Consider the following 19696-nt stretch of genomic DNA (forward strand, 5'->3'; position numbering starts at 1 on the left):
CACAAAGCATACATGTCAATGCACACAAGTACCAGTATGTTGCATGGTCATCACAAGGCCAGTATTACATCCACGTCACAAATGGGTGAAATAATTGTCACTGGTTCGCTGCACTAGTAATCTGAGTCCTCCCACAGAGAATGATCTGACACTGGTACCAATATCTGCTGTGGTTCCATGTGCAAAAAGGAAAAGAGATAACTGAAAGTTGTTTTGCACAGGTCTAACTTGCTCTCTTGTTGATCCTTTGTTTGGTGCTGCTTTGGGGAACACCATAATGAGTAAAGGATATTGCTCTGCCAAACCCCGTTCCAGAAGGCTATAGCAAATTTTTCTGCAGAGCACAGAAAAGTAAAGCAAACCATTCACAGCTGTTTACATCCCACTCCCACTCATGCTGAGAGTATAGACAGACTTTTTAAGTGCAACTTAGATTTTTATGAGGGTTTGGGTGACCTTGGCATTTCTAGATGTGCTTTGTACTTCAAATAGGATTTTTGGACCATAAAAGGTAAACTTTTATTCAGTAAGGGTGAGATTCAAAGCACACGACACACGGGAGTTTGAACGATGGGACTGTGATGAATTTTCACTATGTGCAAGTACAGTCAACAAATAGCTCAATAACCTATCTGCAGAAACCTAGTAAAGTTCAGCAAAAATTACTGCAGTCCAGCCAAGTATCATGAGAACAAAAGAATGACCATACTGGGTCAGACCAATGATCCACCCCAGGAGCGTAGCTGGGAGAGGAGCTCCCCCACTGAGCACATGTGGCGCCTTTTTAATTTTTTGGCGCCTTTTAAAATTTTTACTCACCCGGCGGCGCTCCGGGTCTTTGCCAGCCGGTCCAGCACTTCGGCAGCGGGGGCCTTCACTCGCTCTGGGTCCTCAGAGGCATTTCAGCGGCGAGAGCCTCCAGTGCTGCCGAGGACCTGGAGCGGGTGGCATCTTTCTTTATGTCCACTCCCTCTGTTCACTCCACCTACCTATGCCACTGATCCACCTATCCTAGTATCCTGTCTTCTGACAATGGCCAATGTCAGATGCTTCGGAGGGAATGAACAGAACAGGTAACCATAGAGTGATCCATCCCCTGTCGCCACTCTGATAATCAGAGGCGAGGACACCCAGAGCATAGGGCTGCCTCCCTGACCATCTTGGCTAATAGCCATTGATGGACCTATCCTCCATGAACATATCTAGTTTTTTTAAAAAACCTGTTACACTTTTGGCCTTCACAACATGACCTGGCAACGAGTTCCACAAAATCTCCAGCAAAATATACAGTGGAGATCTGCTACGGGGGCCCAGGTTCACAAAGGTACTCAGGCACCTAAACCCCAGTCATAGGCACCTAAATCCCAGATTTAGGCTCCACTGTGACCCACAGAATCCCTTCTTGCCTAATCCTTTGGTGCCTCAGCTTGCTCGGGACCTAAAGTTCCCTAGGTGCCTAAATTTCTGTCTCCGAGCATGTGCACTGCTGTTTCACTATAGGTATCCAGATGCCTGTCTCCCACCTAACCACCAATGCAATCCAAGAACTGGAGGAAAACAGGTGTTCACCTGCCTATCTTCACTGTGGGGCCCGATCCCACTGGTGTGCTCTGAGCATGCCTATGGCATCAGACCCCATTCAAAAATTAGGCCAGAGGAGGAGGTGGCCAGCTTATAGCTTTTAATCCAGCGGTTAGAGCACTCACCCAGGATACAGGAGACTTGGATTCAATTCCCCCTCTGCCTGAGGAAAAAGGAATGATTTGAACAGGAATCTCCCACACCTCTCAGAGAATGCTCTAGCCACTGAGCTATGAGACAGTCTGATGTGGAGGATTGGAGGATGGACAGGGAGCTCTCAATCTCTTCTGCTGAAGCTGCTACACTGTATATAAATAAGTAATAGCCATTGGACCAGGAGGACTACACAGTGGATTGCCCAGATGGTGTCCTGACCACCAGGTGTTAGAATCGTTCTGTTACTCTGTCTCTAGCCCAGTGGCTCTTTAAGTATTTATTCACAGAGGCTATAGGTCCAGCCCACCTGTGCTTCTCTCTCATCCCCAGGTGGGGAAAATTATCATAGCCACATGACAAGTAGGTCGTGTGACAAAATCAGTCCCAGGCCTAGTGATAAAAAGAAGCCTCTAGAGAGCCAAAGAAGGAGTGAGTATGAGCAGCCAGCTTGGAAGAGGCCTGCGTAGGGAGAAAAGGCAAAATCAAAAGGGACTAACTCAGAGAAGCTGAGTCAGGGCTGCAGCTGGCCTGAGTTACTGACACAGGCCCCAAAAGGAGGGCTGTGAGACTCCTGACCTAAGTAGGGGAAGCATGTAGGAAGTACCATACACAGGTCCCAGAAGGAGAGCTGTGTGACTCCTGGCTCTCAGAGGGGACCAACCCAAAGTAGCACACAAGCCCAGGCGGAAGGCAGCGGGAACACTGAATCCAGGGAGAACAAGGGCTGGACTAAAGGGGCTACAGACTAATTGATATGCTGTAAATGACTTAATAAATGAGGCCCCACCTCCCACAGGGAATCTCAGTTTAACATAGCTTGGCCTGGAAGTGATTTTTTTACAAAAATCCAGGTAGGTGGAGTAGAGCAGCGCATCTGTAGGGCCACACTGTGCCATAAGGGGATGTCTTGACGGACAGTTGTCTCTCACAGGATTCAGCTAACAGCACTTTTTGTGGGATCTTTGCTGAATTGCAATATAATGGAAAACTCCTTTCAGCCCACTTGCTATTGTGTATATACTTCCATATACACTAAAGGACAAAACAGGCTATCTTAAAACCTAATACATTTTTGGTTTTTCTCCAGCTCACGTTTGGAGATGCCAAACCGTAGTACTATAAAGTCTTAAATCTTCCATTTCTGGTTCATTTCCTGTGAAACACTATGAGCGCTAAGGGCTGTACTCAAGTGCTGTCATTGACAGGCCAGCATTGATAACACTGGAGCAGTAAACTGGAGGTAAATGCCAACTGAGAGGAAAGATCTTGCGTGTCCGAAAAAAACTAAACCAAAGTCAGTGAACAAATAAAAGCATGGAAGTCACAGACAAGCACTATAAAACAACCCTGTTGATTCTTGGCTTCTCTTTCTCTGTAAACCCAAGGCCTAATTCTGCCCCTGGATACATTAGTACTGTTCTCATTGACTTCAATGGGAGTTATACACATGTATTTGAGGAAAGAATTGGACCTTCCTCCAAATTCAACTCTCTCTAAAGTAACTGGTGTGTAGCTCAGAAGTGACATGAGTATATGATGCCCACAGGCTTGACTTTTTATTTATTTTTGACAATGATCCTGCAGAAGCCAGGTTTTGAGATGATCTAAGGTTTGATGTGTGGGTGGATGTGAATACATGTGAGAAGGAGACAAAGAGCAGAGCAAGACCATTGAAAATATGACAGAAAGCAGAAACACAGAAGTCTCACTGAAGCAGTCTTATTTGAAAACAAGCAGAAGTTCTCAGAAGGTTTCTGCATGTCCTCCAATGTGTGGGCTAAAAATCTTAACTCACAGCTCTCAAAATAGCTGTATGTGAGCAAATGTGGTTATTGTATCACATCAATATAATTTGAAGATATGACACCCAATACTGACAGAATGCACAATACAAAGTTCATCAGTAAGTTGTTGCTCAGTGTGTGCCAAATTTGCTCAAGTACATAAATTCAAAGTCCAAAAAAGTCTAAATTTCTTCATACTGTTCTGAAATTTCCAGGACAAAGATTTCCAGTTTTATCTTTACATCAAGTACGTCTGTATAATGTAAACATAGACAGCTGAAAATGCTACAGTAGAATATACAAAATGTTTTAAAATTATAGGTAAAGAACATCCCAATAATATGGTTTTAAAGAGACATTATCAAATCAAATTTCTTCCAAAATTTCAGTTTTGGAAAAAGAAGATCTTACAAAACCTACAAGCAATTGAAATGTTTCCTTGATTCTAACGTATTCCTGTAGCATTTGCAGTCAAAAACTACAGCATTGTGCTAGTGCATGAGAAATGCAAAATCAAATTGTTTAGAATGTAACTATAAACAAAGTGAAATCATCTGTTGTCATTGCATAAACTGAATACGAGATAAACAGGATACAACTTGAAAAGTAAATATATTTTAAGTGGGGTTAGTAATTAAAACTAATCAAACACTGGATTAATTGATGTTATATGTGATTAATATAATCTTATTTGCCTCATATATCCTTCAAAGGCTATTTTTCAATCAGCTATTAAGCTGGTCAAATAATGCACATACATAAAATAATAAAACCAGGTAGTTGATTAAAAACAGTACATATTATTCAACAAATAATATTTAATCAGATCTATTAATCACTGCATAAAGAAGTATTTTTAAGTATATTTTACCCTGAAAGTATAATTTTATACCTTTTTCTCCTCATAATTGTCTTTGAAGCAGAGGTAGAGTAAATGGAAGCATCATGTTTTTTTAACTTATTTTAATGTATTGTGTCAAAAACTTTCATAGCATAAGAACTACTTTTCAATGAAATTCACTGAGAGTCACTAATACAATATTATGAAAGTGTGATGAATAAGACACTAACTCAGAGTTGTCATTTCAGCTTATCACAGAAATGATATAATTATAGAAATACAAAAATAATTGAAAGGCTTTTAGGAACAATTTCAGTTGACTTTTTTGCTTTACTTTCTGTTTATAACAATTTTTTTTACTGTTTTTTTAAATTAAAAATACAACAACATAAAGAGACTTGACGACACACAATTTAACTTATCCTTTATTTATCCCCGTCCTCTGACCTTCTTCCCAAAATGTAAAACTCTGTAGTATTAAGCATGAGATAATTGCCTCTTGCAGCTCATACCAACAGGAAAGAAGAATATGCCAAACTGGAGTCCGGCAATATTTCAGAACTCAAAGACTATACACAGGAAACTAATTCTGAGACTGCACAAATGCATTCATGAACAGAATGCAGCAGTTTGTAGTGATGTAATTAAGCCTAATCATCCTGACAATCTGGATGATAGAAGCTACTTGAGAAGAGCCCTTATGTTTGCCTTTCTAAACCTAAATTCATCTGTTTTTATTTAAGCCACATTTTTTATTGTAAGTTATTTTTAAAAATGCTCAAGCTAAACCCCAGCTGGTACGTGCTGTTCTCATTTTCTCATTGTGAAATCACATGTTTAACTTAGTGGTTAGGTTGCACCAACCAATAATATAATTATAATCTACTACAATCAATCAATCAGCTCCTGGATCTTTGGGAAGATGATATCTTCACCTGCTAATAGTGGGAAAATAATAGATGTCGACCCAAAGGGTTGAAATTCTTACAAACCTCTTTCGGGATCTTGTGTGGGTGCCTGCATTGGTCATGTGACAATAATACAGCAGCTAGTAGAGGGCCTGACATGCTTATTCAGGCAGTGGCCAAAGAAGACAAGAGTCCTATTTGTCTCACCCAGCAGAGGTCATTAGAACAATGTTTCAATAGGGACTAACAAATAGCATGAAAGGGGAGATGTAGCTTTTTTAAAAATTACAGTAATACTACTAGGATTTACTGCAGATTATGAAAGAAGTGAATGTGGTCCAAGGGAATGATGCTCTTATATTTATCTCTGTCTTTTTTCCTTAAGGAACATATATTAAGGGGATTAATAGAATATACATTCTAACTCTCTTTACAAGCAGTATTTGCCTGGTTAAAACTACCAAGGCTAATATGTGAAATGAATCCACCTCATTTAAAAGTATTTCTACTACCTGTTTATCTTCAGTTGCAGAGGTCTCTCTGTTTCTTCCACGGGTTAGCACAGCCCATAACATGTGCCAGAGGAATGAAGCTAAGACGCAGAAACTACCTGCAATCCAGACATCTACCTTCAAGGATTGATCCATTTTTTTAAGCTCATTTACTTTGGTCTCTTGGTTTCCTAGAAGTAATTTGCTGGACAATCAAATGTCCTCCCCAGCTCAGTAAGCACTACCTTGCTGGAGAAGGGATGGGCATGCTGCTGGGTAGGCTGGATCCTGTCACACAATTCAACACATTCCCTGGACCTATAAGGGAAAAAAAGTGACGGCCTACTGACAAGAGAGAAACAGGTGTGAGGGGCCTAGAGACAAGACTGCTTGCAAGGTAATTTACTCTGACATCCCAGCACTTCTCATATGAGCCAAAACTATTAGCACCAGCCATAATAGTTAATAGTTCATGCTGTCAGTCATCTGCTCATCCCTTCTTGCCTTTTAATTTGCAGGGGATAAAAAATATACACAAAGAGCAACATTTGGATGGTAAAACTGTGGGAAAAAATTGTATGTGTCATGTAATTAAAGACTATGGTAATGCATATGCATAAGGAGGCTGAATTAAGGCTATATGGCCACCTTACTTCTGATATTTCCTCACTTTTGAGTGCTTGGACTTTGCAAACTCGACATTCTTCTAATATAACCAAACCAAAACAACCCCCCTCAAAAAACTGAAAAAGCAGAAATTATATCTTGTTGCACTATACCACCCCCAACAGCAGGGGTCAGATCTTTAGAGCCACAGCACAGATCTCTACCACTTGAGCTATTGGTAGCAATAGTAGGCTGTTATCTTCTATGTGGACTAGCCACTATGGGGGAAGGAGACACATATTTTGTCTGTGAGTTTCACCACTATTTGCTTACAGGAGAGGACTAGAGAGAACAATGATTCCTGGGTTCCATTCCAGGCTCTGTAGGGGAGTATTCTCTTATGGTTATAGACCCTTTTGACCATTGTGTCCCCACACTCCTTCTATCCATCTCCCCACACTGACTCCTGGCTCTCTCCCCCTATCCCCAATATACACCTTCCTGACCAGTTTAAAGTCCCTGCTCCAAAGCACAGAGGTGCTGGAGCTTCTCAGAAAAGCAGTAGTACATTTTTCTTTTTAACATGAGCAAAACAACATATTTGAAATATCGTTCTGTGAAACAGCCAGACTATTTTAGCTGAAATTTTCAACAACAAAAAATCAGCTTGAGATAGACACCCGGGATGAAAATTTTTTGGCCTAAGCAGGTGAAGTTTGGCAAAGTTATAAGCAACTAAAAACAAGGCCTTATAAAGGGAAGTGTTAGGCAACCTTAACAACAGACGGTGCTACCAGATCTACCTCTAATTAAAGCACAGAAACTGTTTCGATTCCAGGGATGAGAAGCCGAAATTGGAGGACAAAGGATGTCATGTAGAGTTAGATAAGAGCTGCAGTTCAGTTGGCTGGAGCTAAAGCCTTAACTGCATAGCAGGTGCATATAAATAAAATGGACAAAGAACATGAAAGAGGATTAATTGGGCAGAGTAGAGCAGTGTGAATGTAGAATACTGTAATTCTCCCTGTGCTTAGGTATATACACTTCTCCAGAGGTTGGCAGGAAAAGGACTTAATTATCTTCTCTACCAACAGTTTTCAAGTACATAAAAGATTGTTACAAGAGGAAGGTGAAAAATTGTTCTTGTTAGCCTCCGAGGATAGGTTCAATGGGCTTAAACTGCAGCAAGGAAGGTTTAGGGTAGACATTAGGAAAATGTCCTGTCAGGGTAGTTAAGCACTGCAACAAATTGCCTAGGGAGGTTGTGGAATCTCCTTCATGGAGGTTTTTAAGAAGAGGTTAGACAAACACCTATCAGGGATGGTCTAGTTCAGTGGTTCCCAAACTTGTTCCGCCGCTTGTGCAGGGAAAGCCCCTGACAGGCCAGGCCGGTTTGTTTATCTGCCGCGTCCGCAGGTTCGGCCGAGCGCGGCTCCCAGTGGCTGCAGTTCGCTGCTCCAGGCCAATGGAAGCTGCCAGAAGCAGTGCAGGCCGAGGGACATTGGAGCAGCGAACCGCGGCCGCTGGGAGCCGAGATCGGCCGAACCTGCGGACACAGCAGATAAACGAACCGGCCCGGCCCACCAAGGGCTTTCCCTGCACAAGTGGTGGAACAAATTTGGGAACCACTGGTCTAGTTAATACTTACTCCTGCCTTGAGTGCAGGGGACTGGACTAGATGACCTCTTGAGGTCCCTTCCAGTGCTACACCTCTGTGATTCTATAGGACAACAATTACAGTATTGCCAACCTCAAACATTCAAAAGTCATGAATATGGTCCCCCAAAATTATGAGATTGGCTTAAAAATCAAGAGATTTTTAAAAAAAAAATATTGCATTCTTTTTATTTGCTTCTAGCTTGTGAGACTTTAGGGTGTACTCAAGTCACATTTCAGACTTTTCTCCGTAACCATGAGAGATACACACACACAGAGAAATGAAAGCTGAGACTCTCATGGAATGACTCCAGGAACTGGTGCAATTAAGTAAAACAAACAATAATGTTGGACTCATCATGGCAACATGGCTGCCATTAGTGTAGGAGTTTGCAGGGGATCGCTGGCCCAAGGCATTTGTTCTCCCCAATAGACAAAGCTCTGGAAAGAGACTCTTTGCTTCCACCACTCCCACAATCATCACTGACATGACTTAAAAGAGAAGGACCCACTGATCATCCACTGGCCTCTTTTCCCATACAGGGAGTAAGAAGAGAGAATGATGAGCAGCCCCCACCTGCTGTACCAATGGAGCAGCTAGTTTGAATGCCAAATGCCTAGTTTGCGCACCAGTTACAATCAGGTCCTATATCTAAATATTGGAACTAGGGCTAGTTGAAAAACAGTTTCAAGGATAAATTTTCAACAGAAAATTGGAGCTTTGATTAAACTAATTTTTCCAAAAAACCTGTCAGGTTTCTGTGAAAAAATGTTGATTTTTTGTTGGAAAACAGATCAACCCCCCAAAAAACTTTACAAAGTTCAGGTTTTTGATGGAAAAGTCAAAATCCTCTACAAAAAATGTCAATGAAAACTTATTTTGATTGCCTGTCGGGGGAAAAAAATATATGTTTTCCAACTAACTCCATGATGGACTGCCCTGGCAACTGTCTATTCAAACAAACCTTGTTGATGGATGTTGTATGACTATAAAAATATACCTGCTGCTTTGGCATTTAGAGGGGGACTCTGACATCATCTTTCAAGAATAAAAATGAGTTTATCATGAAACTGTTGCCCCCATCCACTAAACGCCATCAGAAAGCTCTCTTGTGACCTTTATTGTCCTAATCCCTTTACCAATGCAATTCTAAGAGGCACTGAGTTATAACAATCAGAATATAATGACCATGGTCCTGTCGTAACTGTTTTTGCAGGGAAGAAGGCTCGGCTAGTGGTGTTATGAGTTATGGTATTGCTTATGTAATAATCAGTTGCAAATGACATAGTTGGATTGTTTATCAAATGCTAGGACCCATGACTGCATTAGTCAAGCTGGGAGAACATGATTCATGGGATGGAGGACTACCCCAAGGCCTTCCACATCACTGATAACGCCGCAGTGAGACCGTGGGGAACTGCTGACAGAGTGGCTGCATAGAGGTGTTGGGAACACTGGGGCATGGCCACTAGGTAACTCGAGGGGTTGGAAGACCACGAGTGTCGATGAAGCCCCCTCGCACTAGGCCCCTGTGTCCTTGGGCCCCCCCCCCCTCCTGCCTGGAGGCACTCGCAGCAGCTCTGTGTGCTAGGCCCAAGTGTCCTTGGCCCCCCCGCCTGGAGGCACACACAGCAGTTATGCTGAGAATCTGCAACAGTATGTTGCAGAGTCAGACTGCCTGAAACTAAGCAAGGCCAAACAGGGGAGATATGGAAGAACAATGCTGAATAAAGCAGCTTTATGTATAGTTTAACAAATGATACAGAGAATCAGGGAACTAGCTGGGAACTGGATTGGCTGGCTATATGGATACTTGGGGCAGCTTGCTATTGGATAAGTATGCTGGGAAAAAGGATGTATAAAAGCCTGTGTAACTTCCTGCTCTGTTGTGCAGGATTTGAGATTTTATTCTCCCTGTACCTTTTTGCAGCTGCAAATAAACTTTTCTGCTTCTCCACCCCGTTGTGATTATTGGGTGTAGCACACCGGGTAACGAACCACTCAAGCTGTTGTTCAGCCTCTCGGCACTGGGTGCCGGCAACAGCTTTTGGCGTCCCTGGGTGGGCTCGAGGCTGCAATTTAGCCTTGCCCGGACCCCTCCTGGAGGTCGAGGATTGCGGCGAGAACCGACGCCCAGCGCGCACCGGTGAGTTCATCGGGGGCCTCGGAGGAGACGCGATTTGATCGACCCCAGAGGGCACAATGGTGCAACGCACTCATATAGTGGAGAAGCTGTTGTGGACCACGGTGAAGAACCGGTCCCTTAGACGTGGGGGAGGAGCAGCTGCAGGGCCACGGTGAAGAACCGGTCCCTTGGATCAGGTAGGATCCTTTTAAAATCCGGATTATATGCTCTGTTGGAACCTGGGGACGCCCAGAGTTACCCTGTAGGTATGGGACAGGGACAGAGCTCAGAGGTTAGGGCACAGTGTACGACCCTAGAGTGCATTCTAGCAAACTGGAAGGTATTTGGTGCGGATCCGATGACTAAGAGCCAATTAAAACGATTCTGTACAGTTGACTGGCCTCAATATCAACTAGAGGACCAGGAGTGGTGGCCACCAGGAGGGTCAATTAATTACAACACGATCCTCCAATTAGTTTTGTTTTGTCAGTGAATGGGTAAATGGAATGAACATATGTATGTGCATTTGTTTCTGACTTTATGTACTTGACCAGATATTTTACAGCGCTGTAATCTGACTCCGACTGGTTCGGTAGCAGCTAATGTTAGTCCCCAGACCCCAACCCCCACTGTAATGGCAGAGCCGGTGTCCCCTTCGGCCCCCACACCCCCACCGTATAAGGGTAGGATGCCTCGGGTTACAGAGATTGCCCCCTCGGTGGGACTCTATCCTTTGCTTACAGAGACTGTTGTGGCTTGCCCAGGGGCAGATGGACGTCAGGCTACCACTATGCACGTTTAAACCCATGTGCCATTCAATCCAATAGACTAAGCAGCTTTTAAAACACAGGCTGGGGAATTCTCAACGAACGCAAGCAGGTTTATTTCAGTCTTTAAGGGGTGCCTCAGTAGTCACAAGCCGATTGAGACGACTGTAATATCCTCCTGAGAACCCTGTTGTCTGAGGTGGAGAGGGATCAGGTTACAGCTAAGGCAAGGGGAGCGTCAGCGTTCAAGCGAAAAAAAAAGAAAGGAATCTATCTGTCAAGTTCCTACCCCAAGTAACCGTAAGCGGCTCAGGGCATTTCTGGGTATGGCAGGCTTTTGCAGGATATGGATCCCAGAGTTTGGACTGTGGGCTAAACCCCTGTACGACTGTGTAAAAGAAGCAGATCATGACCCCTTCTATTGGACCCCAGAGGCTGATAGGGCATTTAAAATCCTGAAAAGAAAATTAATGGAAGCCCCGGCTCTGGGCTTGCCAGATCTCTCTAAGCCGTTTCAGTTGTATGCACATGAACGAAGGGGGGTGGCCCTAGGAGTGCTTACACAGCTGTTAGGAGCATGGAAGCGTCCTGTGGCTTATTTTTCTAAGCAATTGGATCAGGTTGCAAAGGGTTGGCCGGCATGTTTACGGGCAGTCGCAGCTACTGCCCTATTGCTTGAGGAAGCGAAAAAGCTAACATTGGGAGGGGTTATGCAAATCTATACTCCCCATATGGTCCGAGCCTTATTGGATGCAAAGGGAGGGCTTTGGCTCACCCAGGCTCGGATTGCTCGGTACCAGGCTAAGCTGTTAGAAAACTCTGAAGTCACCCTACAGCCTTGCCCCTCCCTTAACCCAGCCACTCTCTTGCCAGAAACAGAGGAACAGAAACATGACTGTTTAGAGATCATAGATGTCCAGTACTCCAGCCGTCCGGATTTAAAGGATGTACCTCTCCCAAATGCAGATTATGAGTGGTACACTGATGGTAGCAGTACTGTAATAGATGGGCAAAGGAGGGCGGGTTATGCTGTTGTGACCCTCCATGACACTGTGGAAGCTGAAGGTTTGCCTGCTGGGACCTCTGCCCAGCTTGCCGAACTAATAGCCCTGACCCGTGCACTTGAACTGTCAAAAGGAAAGCGGGTCAACATTTTTACTGATTCAAAGTATGCTTTTGGTGTGCTGCATGCTCATGCTGGCCTATGGAAGCAAAGGGGAATGCTGACAGCCCAAGGCTCCCCAGTCAAGTATGGGCCCCAAATCCTCCGGCTCCTAGAAGCCGTACAACTCCCCTCGGAAGTGGCGGTGGTACACTGTAAAGCCCATCAAAGGGAGGATCAAGATGTGGCCAGAGGTAACGCCCGGGCAGATAGAGAGGCTAAGCATGCTGCCACCCTGCCATCCCCTCAGACTGAGAACGCCCATATGCATGCCCTTATCCCATCAGTAGGGGAGCTTCCAACCCCTCAGTACTCTGGGGAGGAGAGACAGCTAACTGACAAACTCAGTCTCCGGGAAAAGGAGGGATGGCTCCATTCCCCAGAAGGGAAGGTCCTCTTACCAAAGGGCCTAATCCGGCCAGTGCTGCAGAAACTACATCAAACCACTCATGCTGGCAGGGAAGCACTTATCCAGCTAATGGGAAAATACTTTATCACTTCCGGACTCCGACCCCTGGCTGCCCAGGTACAAGCGGACTGCTTAGTCTGCCAAAAGAATAACCCCCGACCGGGACATCCTGTGCCACCAGCTGCCCTAGAACCCACTCCGGGCCCCGGACAAGTGTGGCAAATAGACTTTACTGAGTTTCCCCGAACCCAAGGGTTCAAATATCTCCTTGTTATAGTGGATCGGTTCAGCGGATGGCCAGAAGCCTTCCCATGCCGTAACTGCACTGCCAGGACAGTGGCCCTCAAGTTTGTTAAGGAGATCATTCCTGGCTTTGGACTCCCCCTGTGGATGGAATCTGACAATGGGACACACTTCACATCAAAAATCATTCAAAGCATCTCACATGCCTTACAAATCCCCTGGAAACTCCATACGCCCTGGAGACCGCAAGCCAGTGGTGTAGTGGAGCGTACCAATCAGACCCTTAAACGGCATCTCTCAAAAGTGTGCCAAGAAGCCTCACTGCGATGGCCTGATGCTTTGCCCCTCGTCCTACTCCGTATCCGCGTTCTCCCTAAGGGTAGATTAGGGCTCAGTCCCTTTGAAATTATGTTTGGAAGGGCATGGCCCATGAATGGCACCCCGGTTCTGTCAGGGGAATGGGAGTTGGGTAATGTTTTTTTGTCACAGTATATGTGTTCCCTGTCTGCTGTTCTCTTGTCTCTTCACAGGTATACCAAGGATTCCCAGCCTCTCCCCTTGGACTCTCCCGTCCACTCCTTACAGCCCGGTGACTCTGTGCTTGTTCGCACCTGGAAAGACGAGCCTCTCCAGGAAAAGTGGAAAGGACCCTATACCGTCCTGCTGATCTCCCATACAGCGGCAAAAATCAAGGGACACAAGAACTGGATCCATCACTCTCGTCTGAAGGCAGTACCTGCCCCCTCGTCAGCAGAACAGTGGACCGTCCAACCTGCTGACTCCTCATCTAGTGACGATCTCGGGCTAAAGCTACTGTTTAAAAAACACAAATAGCGGGCACCTTAATGCTAAAATGGGCCCACCCAGGTTCTGGAGACCCTGGGTTGAAAAGACTGGTAATAATTAATTGGGTAACATTGTTATTCTTTGTATTGGTATTTCCAAATTGTGCATATCGGGAGCATAACTCCTTTGTTTTGCTTGCACACCATGTTGCTACTTTAACAAACCAGACTGATTGCTGGGTATGTGCTCCAACTCCACTATCCCCCAAAACGGGAATGCCCCTTGACATGCTGCCCTTGACCCTAGCAGAATTAGCCACCACCAAAGAGCAGGAAAGAACGAACTCACCGTTCTCAAACAAGACCTCTTTACAGCAAGCCACCTATCAGGACCAGGAGTATTCAGTTGCAGTACTCACTAAGGAAGTGTTATGTTTTACCCGAAACCAATCTGATCCCTATGGGCATCCTGTGGGAAAAGAGCTCCTGTGTTATTACACAGTGGGCTAATGGGTATTGGATAAAGACCAACAGGGGAGGCCAACAGTGTGGGTGTAATGGTTCCTCCCCTTTTAGGGAAACACTTACAAATAATCTTACCACAAAAAAGGGGTTTGGAAATGTAACTTGCCGTCCAGTTAATATCTCCAATGTAGCAAGCCCAAGTGAGAAAACTCAGAGCCAAGGCTGTTGAGTGTTCTCAAAGGGGGGAGTTGTTGGGAACACTGGGGCATGGCCACTAGGTAACTCGAGGGGTTGGAAGACCACGAGTGTCGATGAAGCCCCCTCGCACTAGGCCCCTGTGTCCTTGGCCCCCCCCCCCCCTCCTGCCTGGAGGCACTCGCAGCAGCTCTGTGTGCTAGGCCCAAGTGTCCTTGGCCCCCCCGCCTGGAGGCACACACAGCAGTTATGCTGAGAATCTGCAACAGTATGTTGCAGAGTCAGACTGCCTGAAACTAAGCAAGGCCAAACAGAGGAGATATGGAAGAACAATGCTGAATAAAGCAGCTTTATGTATAGTTTAACAAATGATACAGAGAATCAGGGAACTAGCTGGGAACTGGATTGGCTGGCTATATGGATACTTGGGGCAGCTTGCTATTGGATAAGTATGCTGGGGAAAAGGATGTATAAAAGCCTGTGTAACTTCCTGCTCTGTTGTGCAGGATTTGAGATTTTATTCTCCCTGTACCTTTTTGCAGCTGCAAATAAACTTTTCTGCTTCTCCACCCTGTTGTGATTATTGGGTGTAGCACACCGGGTAACGAACCACTCAAGCTGTTGTTCAGCCTCTCGGCACTGGGTGCCGGCAACAGAGGGGTCTCTGCACCTTCAGTGTACTGCAAAGATGAACTCTGCGCTGACCCTAAATAAGCTGGTAGGAAAAGGAAATTAGGGGGTTGGCCAGGCCCAAAATCATACAATCCAGAAACCCTGCACGGAAGCCTGGACTAGTCGCAGCCACCACTCCAGACCATAATAGCTAGAGAGCTGCTGCACTGAAATCTGCTTTCAGGCTGTGGGGGTGAATTACATCACTCCAGGACCAAGAGCAGAACTTTCTTAAAGTTGAGGGGCCCTGCCTTTAAAACTTGTTCCCCTGGGTAGTCTGGCAGAGTTTAGAGAGTTTGAGTTTAAGACTGGGTTAGCTGTTTGGCTGGTTTTGTAGTCCTAAAGAAATGGTCTTTTAATACCACCCATCATGCGTGGTTTTATTGTTGTATGAATTCTGTAAACAAGTGCCTGGCAGCTAGAGCAGTGGGCACTGGAAAAAATCAATAAAATTAACAAATAAATCATAAATAAATTACTTGCACCAGAATCATGAAAATGAGATTAAAGAACATGTTTACAACTAAAGAAACTAATCCCATATCATTTAAAACAGTGTGCTCTGTTTTTATGCTTGGTTCCCCTCATTTTGAATCTCTGCAACCAATTTAAACATGTGGATTTCAGTTCCATTTGCTGTCAAACCACACTTCTCTACCAGCTGAGGGCCAGGGGCAGAGACTGAGGGTGAAATTCAATGGGCCAGGATGTCATCCTGTAATTGGAGCAGTCTGAAGTCAACTGAGTTAATCAGACAGGGTTGAACTTGACTGTGATTGACGAAAGTAATCATGCTATCAGTTAACTCCAAAATTCTTGAACTCTGGTGGCATAAATAATTGCCAGGCTATAAGTGGTCTTCAGATATAGAAATAGTTTGGGGGGCCAAATTCTGCCTGACTGCAGTTGTGCAGCTTTTGTGCTATTGTGCACACATCCAAGGGCAGAATTTGATCCACAGGTAGAAAGGGAGGGCAATAGAACATTCTGCATATAAAAGTTGATCAGAAAACTACCCTTTTTTTTTTCTTGTTAACTCTCATGCTTTCCATCTTTTCTTCTTTGGTAGCTCAATGTTCTTTAATTTGAACCCATATAGTTGCAAAAATAATAGGAAGGGCCTGTTCTGAACACTGGCCCAGAGGGAACAAAAATATATACAAAGAACAGAGAAAGAAATTCTAATTTGCCAGAACAACCCTTTTTGTATTCAGTGAGTAACTTTTCATCCCGCGGAAGATCTGAAGAAGAGTGCCAACAAGGGGAATGCACACCACAGCTTTCTCCCAGTGATTTTCTTTGAGCTATTACACATAACTGAATTGGCAGCACAGTTATTTGTTTTCCATTGTTCTAATGGTTCCTTGGGTGTTTGTCTTCAGATTAAGCTTTTTGATTTTATAAAATATAAGTAATATTGAAAATAAGATAACGTTTGTTTATTTTAGAAAAGTAACATCTCTAGAAAGACAGCTATTTCCGGGGATGTGGGGTGTGTATTTTCTTCTATAATTATGCCCAATTAGCCTCTGATAACATTTACCTTTCAAATGAACACATCTTTTATAAATATTCTGAATATTGTACATTTTCTCCCACAACCTCACTGGCATATTTTCTGGGCTTAGTACTGCTCCCACTGAAATGAATAGGAGCTTTACCATTGAGTTCAATCTGAGTGAGATCCCACATGCTGAAATTAAGTCTGCACTCCCACCCCCTGCTTTTCCCCGCACAGCCACCCATTCCTGCAGGGAAAATTATTCCTTCCTCCTCTCATTGTATAATATAATAAAACTATGATAGTGTTCAACAGGCTTGGGGATAAAACTAAAAGCTTTTATATACAGGGCTCACTTTTCTTCTACACCTACACCATGGTTTAGGCCCAATCGGTTCAGCAAAAAATTTTAGGCATTAATTTTAACCACATGCCTACGTGCTGTGCTGAATTAGGATCTGGGAGTTTTGCCAATGACTTTTATGTGAGTTAATTTGGGACCAGTATTAGGAAAAACATCATTCAAGCTTATGTATTTGGAATTCTTGCTCAAGAAAGATGGTAGAATGTCATTAGAATAGAATTATACTACCTTTTAGCTTGAGCAAGATTGTTCTTTTGACTAGACTGTTAGGCTAGAGTAGGAGGACACAACCTTGCTTCGGCACTTGCTCCTTTTCCTCCTGGAGGCCTGTAGTCAGTCACACCTCTTCCAATGAATCTCAAAAGTTTTTGCACCAGTTCCAGCAACACTTCTAACAAAGCACTAACTCTTGAAACATATCAAAGGTGATGAAGTTAGAATCAATGATTAATGGAGCCCCCCCCAAGAAATGGGAAACAAGCTTGCAACCATCCAGACTACTACCTGCTATATGCAGGAAGGCTCAGAAACTCTAGGGCTCTGCCCTGCTAAGCAGAAGATTTGGTTTTGATTCCTTTTTTGACACTCACAGACCACTGGGAAGGAAAGAGTGCTCAGCGATGATAGTGGCCACCCAGTTAATTAAAGCAAGTTATTATAACAATCTCGACAACTAGTTTTACCCTTGAGCAATATTTTACTTGCATTGCCTGGGGAATCAGCAATATTTGTAAAATATATATGGCACCAGCAAAAAACTTAAAATGCCAATTTAGAATGCACAACCTGCTTGCAATAAACTGACGATGGTAGACATAACACTGGAATGCGTTACCTAGGGAAGTGGTAGAATCTCCTTCCTTAGAAGTTTTTAAGGTCAGGCTTGACAAAGCCCTGGCTGGGATGATTTAATTGGGAATTGGTCCTGCTTTGAGCAGAGGGTTGGACTAGATGACCTCCTGAGGTCCCTTCCAACCCTGATATTCTATGATTCTATGTTGGGTTTACTGTAGTACTGGCTAACAGTTCATCCAGCCCTCCTATTCCTGCCTGCCACATTTTTGTTACATGGCTGTGGACTGAAATGAATGAGAATCTTCAGAACAACAGGAAATCTCTTCATTCCAAATCCCTGCAGATAAGAATGTTGCAGCAGGCAGAAAGAACGGACGGAGTGCAAGTCAACACTACTGGTTTCTGCTTCCACACTCCAGCCCAATAATTGTGACTTTAATACTGACACAACCCTCATTTTGGGGAGTTAGTAGATTCCCCCCCCCCAAAAAAAAAACTAAACAAAAAAACAACAACCCACCACCCAGAAATTAACCTTGTAGTCATGGGGACTAGTAGCTTTGACAATGTGACAATGCTGTATTAATATAATGTGTGAATCCTATATAGAGACCTGGAAATCTGTCAGAAGAGTCTTGATTTTACCTTGAAATTGACTAGAAATGCATTTTATACAAAGGAGAGGGGGGTTTTTGTAATACATAAATATTTTCTTTTTAAAAATGACTAACAACAGTAGCAGCACACTTAATAGTAAAATAATTAGTTCCCCCAAATATATCATGATGAGAATAATGATTAAAATAATTAAAAACTAAATTTCTTGGTATTTGAATATAAAAGCAAAACATCTCAGAATAACTTTAAAATTATACAAATGTCTCAGGTTGCCATTTATAACCTTTGAATATTTACATTTCCCTCCCACAGATAAAAACTAAAATATATGTAATTTTTCACAAACTGGTATGTAAACAAATAATTTCTCACTGCATTGGTTCTAAGTACTACTCCCTAACTATTGTCTGAACTACAGGTCAGTAGAGTCAGTAGCTTCTCTGGCTTTTCTCCTTAGTAAAATGTAATGATGTCAGGAAATATTTTATTCTTTCAAACCACCAGAAAGGAGAATTTTAGCTGAACATGCAACCATCTTTCTGCACAAAACCTTTACGCTATGGACCTGCTCCTGCTCCTATGGAAGTCAATAAGCTCCCACCAGCTTCAATCATGCAGGATCACCATCTATGATGTTAAAACATTTGTCTCATTTTTAACTAAGTAGCATGGAAAGATTTACATATTTTTCAAAAAATTATTCCAGAATTTTCTAAATTGGGAACTTGCTAAACTTGAGGGGCAACTAAATCCACATTTAAATAAGCAGCCTGCTTTTTCAGAGGTGCTGAAGTCTCACAACTCCCATGAGTCTTCTGAAAATCAGGCAATGTGCCTAAATACAGATTTAATTGCCTAACTTTAGGCACCCAAGTTCAAAAATCTCTCAAAACTACAGTAACTGCATTATATTTAATGGAAAATATGAAAAATAGCATGGAAAGTGAAATTTCACTGTACTAAGCTATACATATGTGGGAAGCACAGGACAGAAGGTAATATCTCTGTAGTTGGTTACCTCTTTATCTTCTGTGCCAGGCTCTGGTTCACTGATTCTTTCTTCCCAAAAGCTTCTCACCCTCTCCACCTTTTCCAAGCACTGAAAAAAAGCCACTTTGCCTAGTTTGGTACTGCTGTACTGTGTATTGATTTCTTCCATCCTGTTAATCTTAAATAGCTTTGTGTTGTATCCAATAAGGTTACCATCTTGATCTCTCTCCAGCTTGGTTTCATAAATCAGTGAATACTCATGACATTTGACATCTTCCTTTTCTTGTCTGTAATGAGGAGAAACAGATGAAACATTAACATGATTCTTGCATTTTTAGTTTAAAAACAAGTCAACTGTGCAATAAAAATGTTATACATTTTTTCCTCTTAAAATCTGTGGGGGTATTTTTTTGTAGCTATAACTAGCTAGGCTCAAAAAAGAAACATTGCTGACATTAGTAACCTTTGCCTGTCTTAGATATCATTACCAGTTTTTTAGTGACTTAGGAACCTAAAGGCTTGATTTCACAGAGAAATTGACTAGAATAGCTATTGCACATTAAGCTACTCTGCAATAGCTA

At 43.3% G+C, this 19696-nt stretch overlaps 1 protein-coding gene across 1 annotated transcript in view; it reads right to left on the bottom strand.

The window, feature by feature from the left end:
- MYLK4 (myosin light chain kinase family member 4) overlaps window positions 1–19293 on the bottom strand; it is a 101469-nt gene extending 82176 nt beyond the window's left edge. Inside the window, exon 1 of the mRNA XM_084620342.1 lies at window positions 19144–19293. Within this exon, the coding sequence (XP_084476468.1) occupies window positions 19144–19284 (141 nt within the window). The 5' untranslated portion in view covers window positions 19285–19293. The remainder of the gene's footprint in view (window positions 1–19143) is intronic.
- Window positions 19294–19696: the final 403 nt, after the last annotated feature.

Source organism: Lepidochelys olivacea (assembly GCF_965140295.1).
Source record: "Lepidochelys olivacea isolate rLepOli2 genome assembly, chromosome: 2".
In the NCBI taxonomy this organism is placed as follows: domain Eukaryota; kingdom Metazoa; phylum Chordata; order Testudines; family Cheloniidae; genus Lepidochelys; species Lepidochelys olivacea.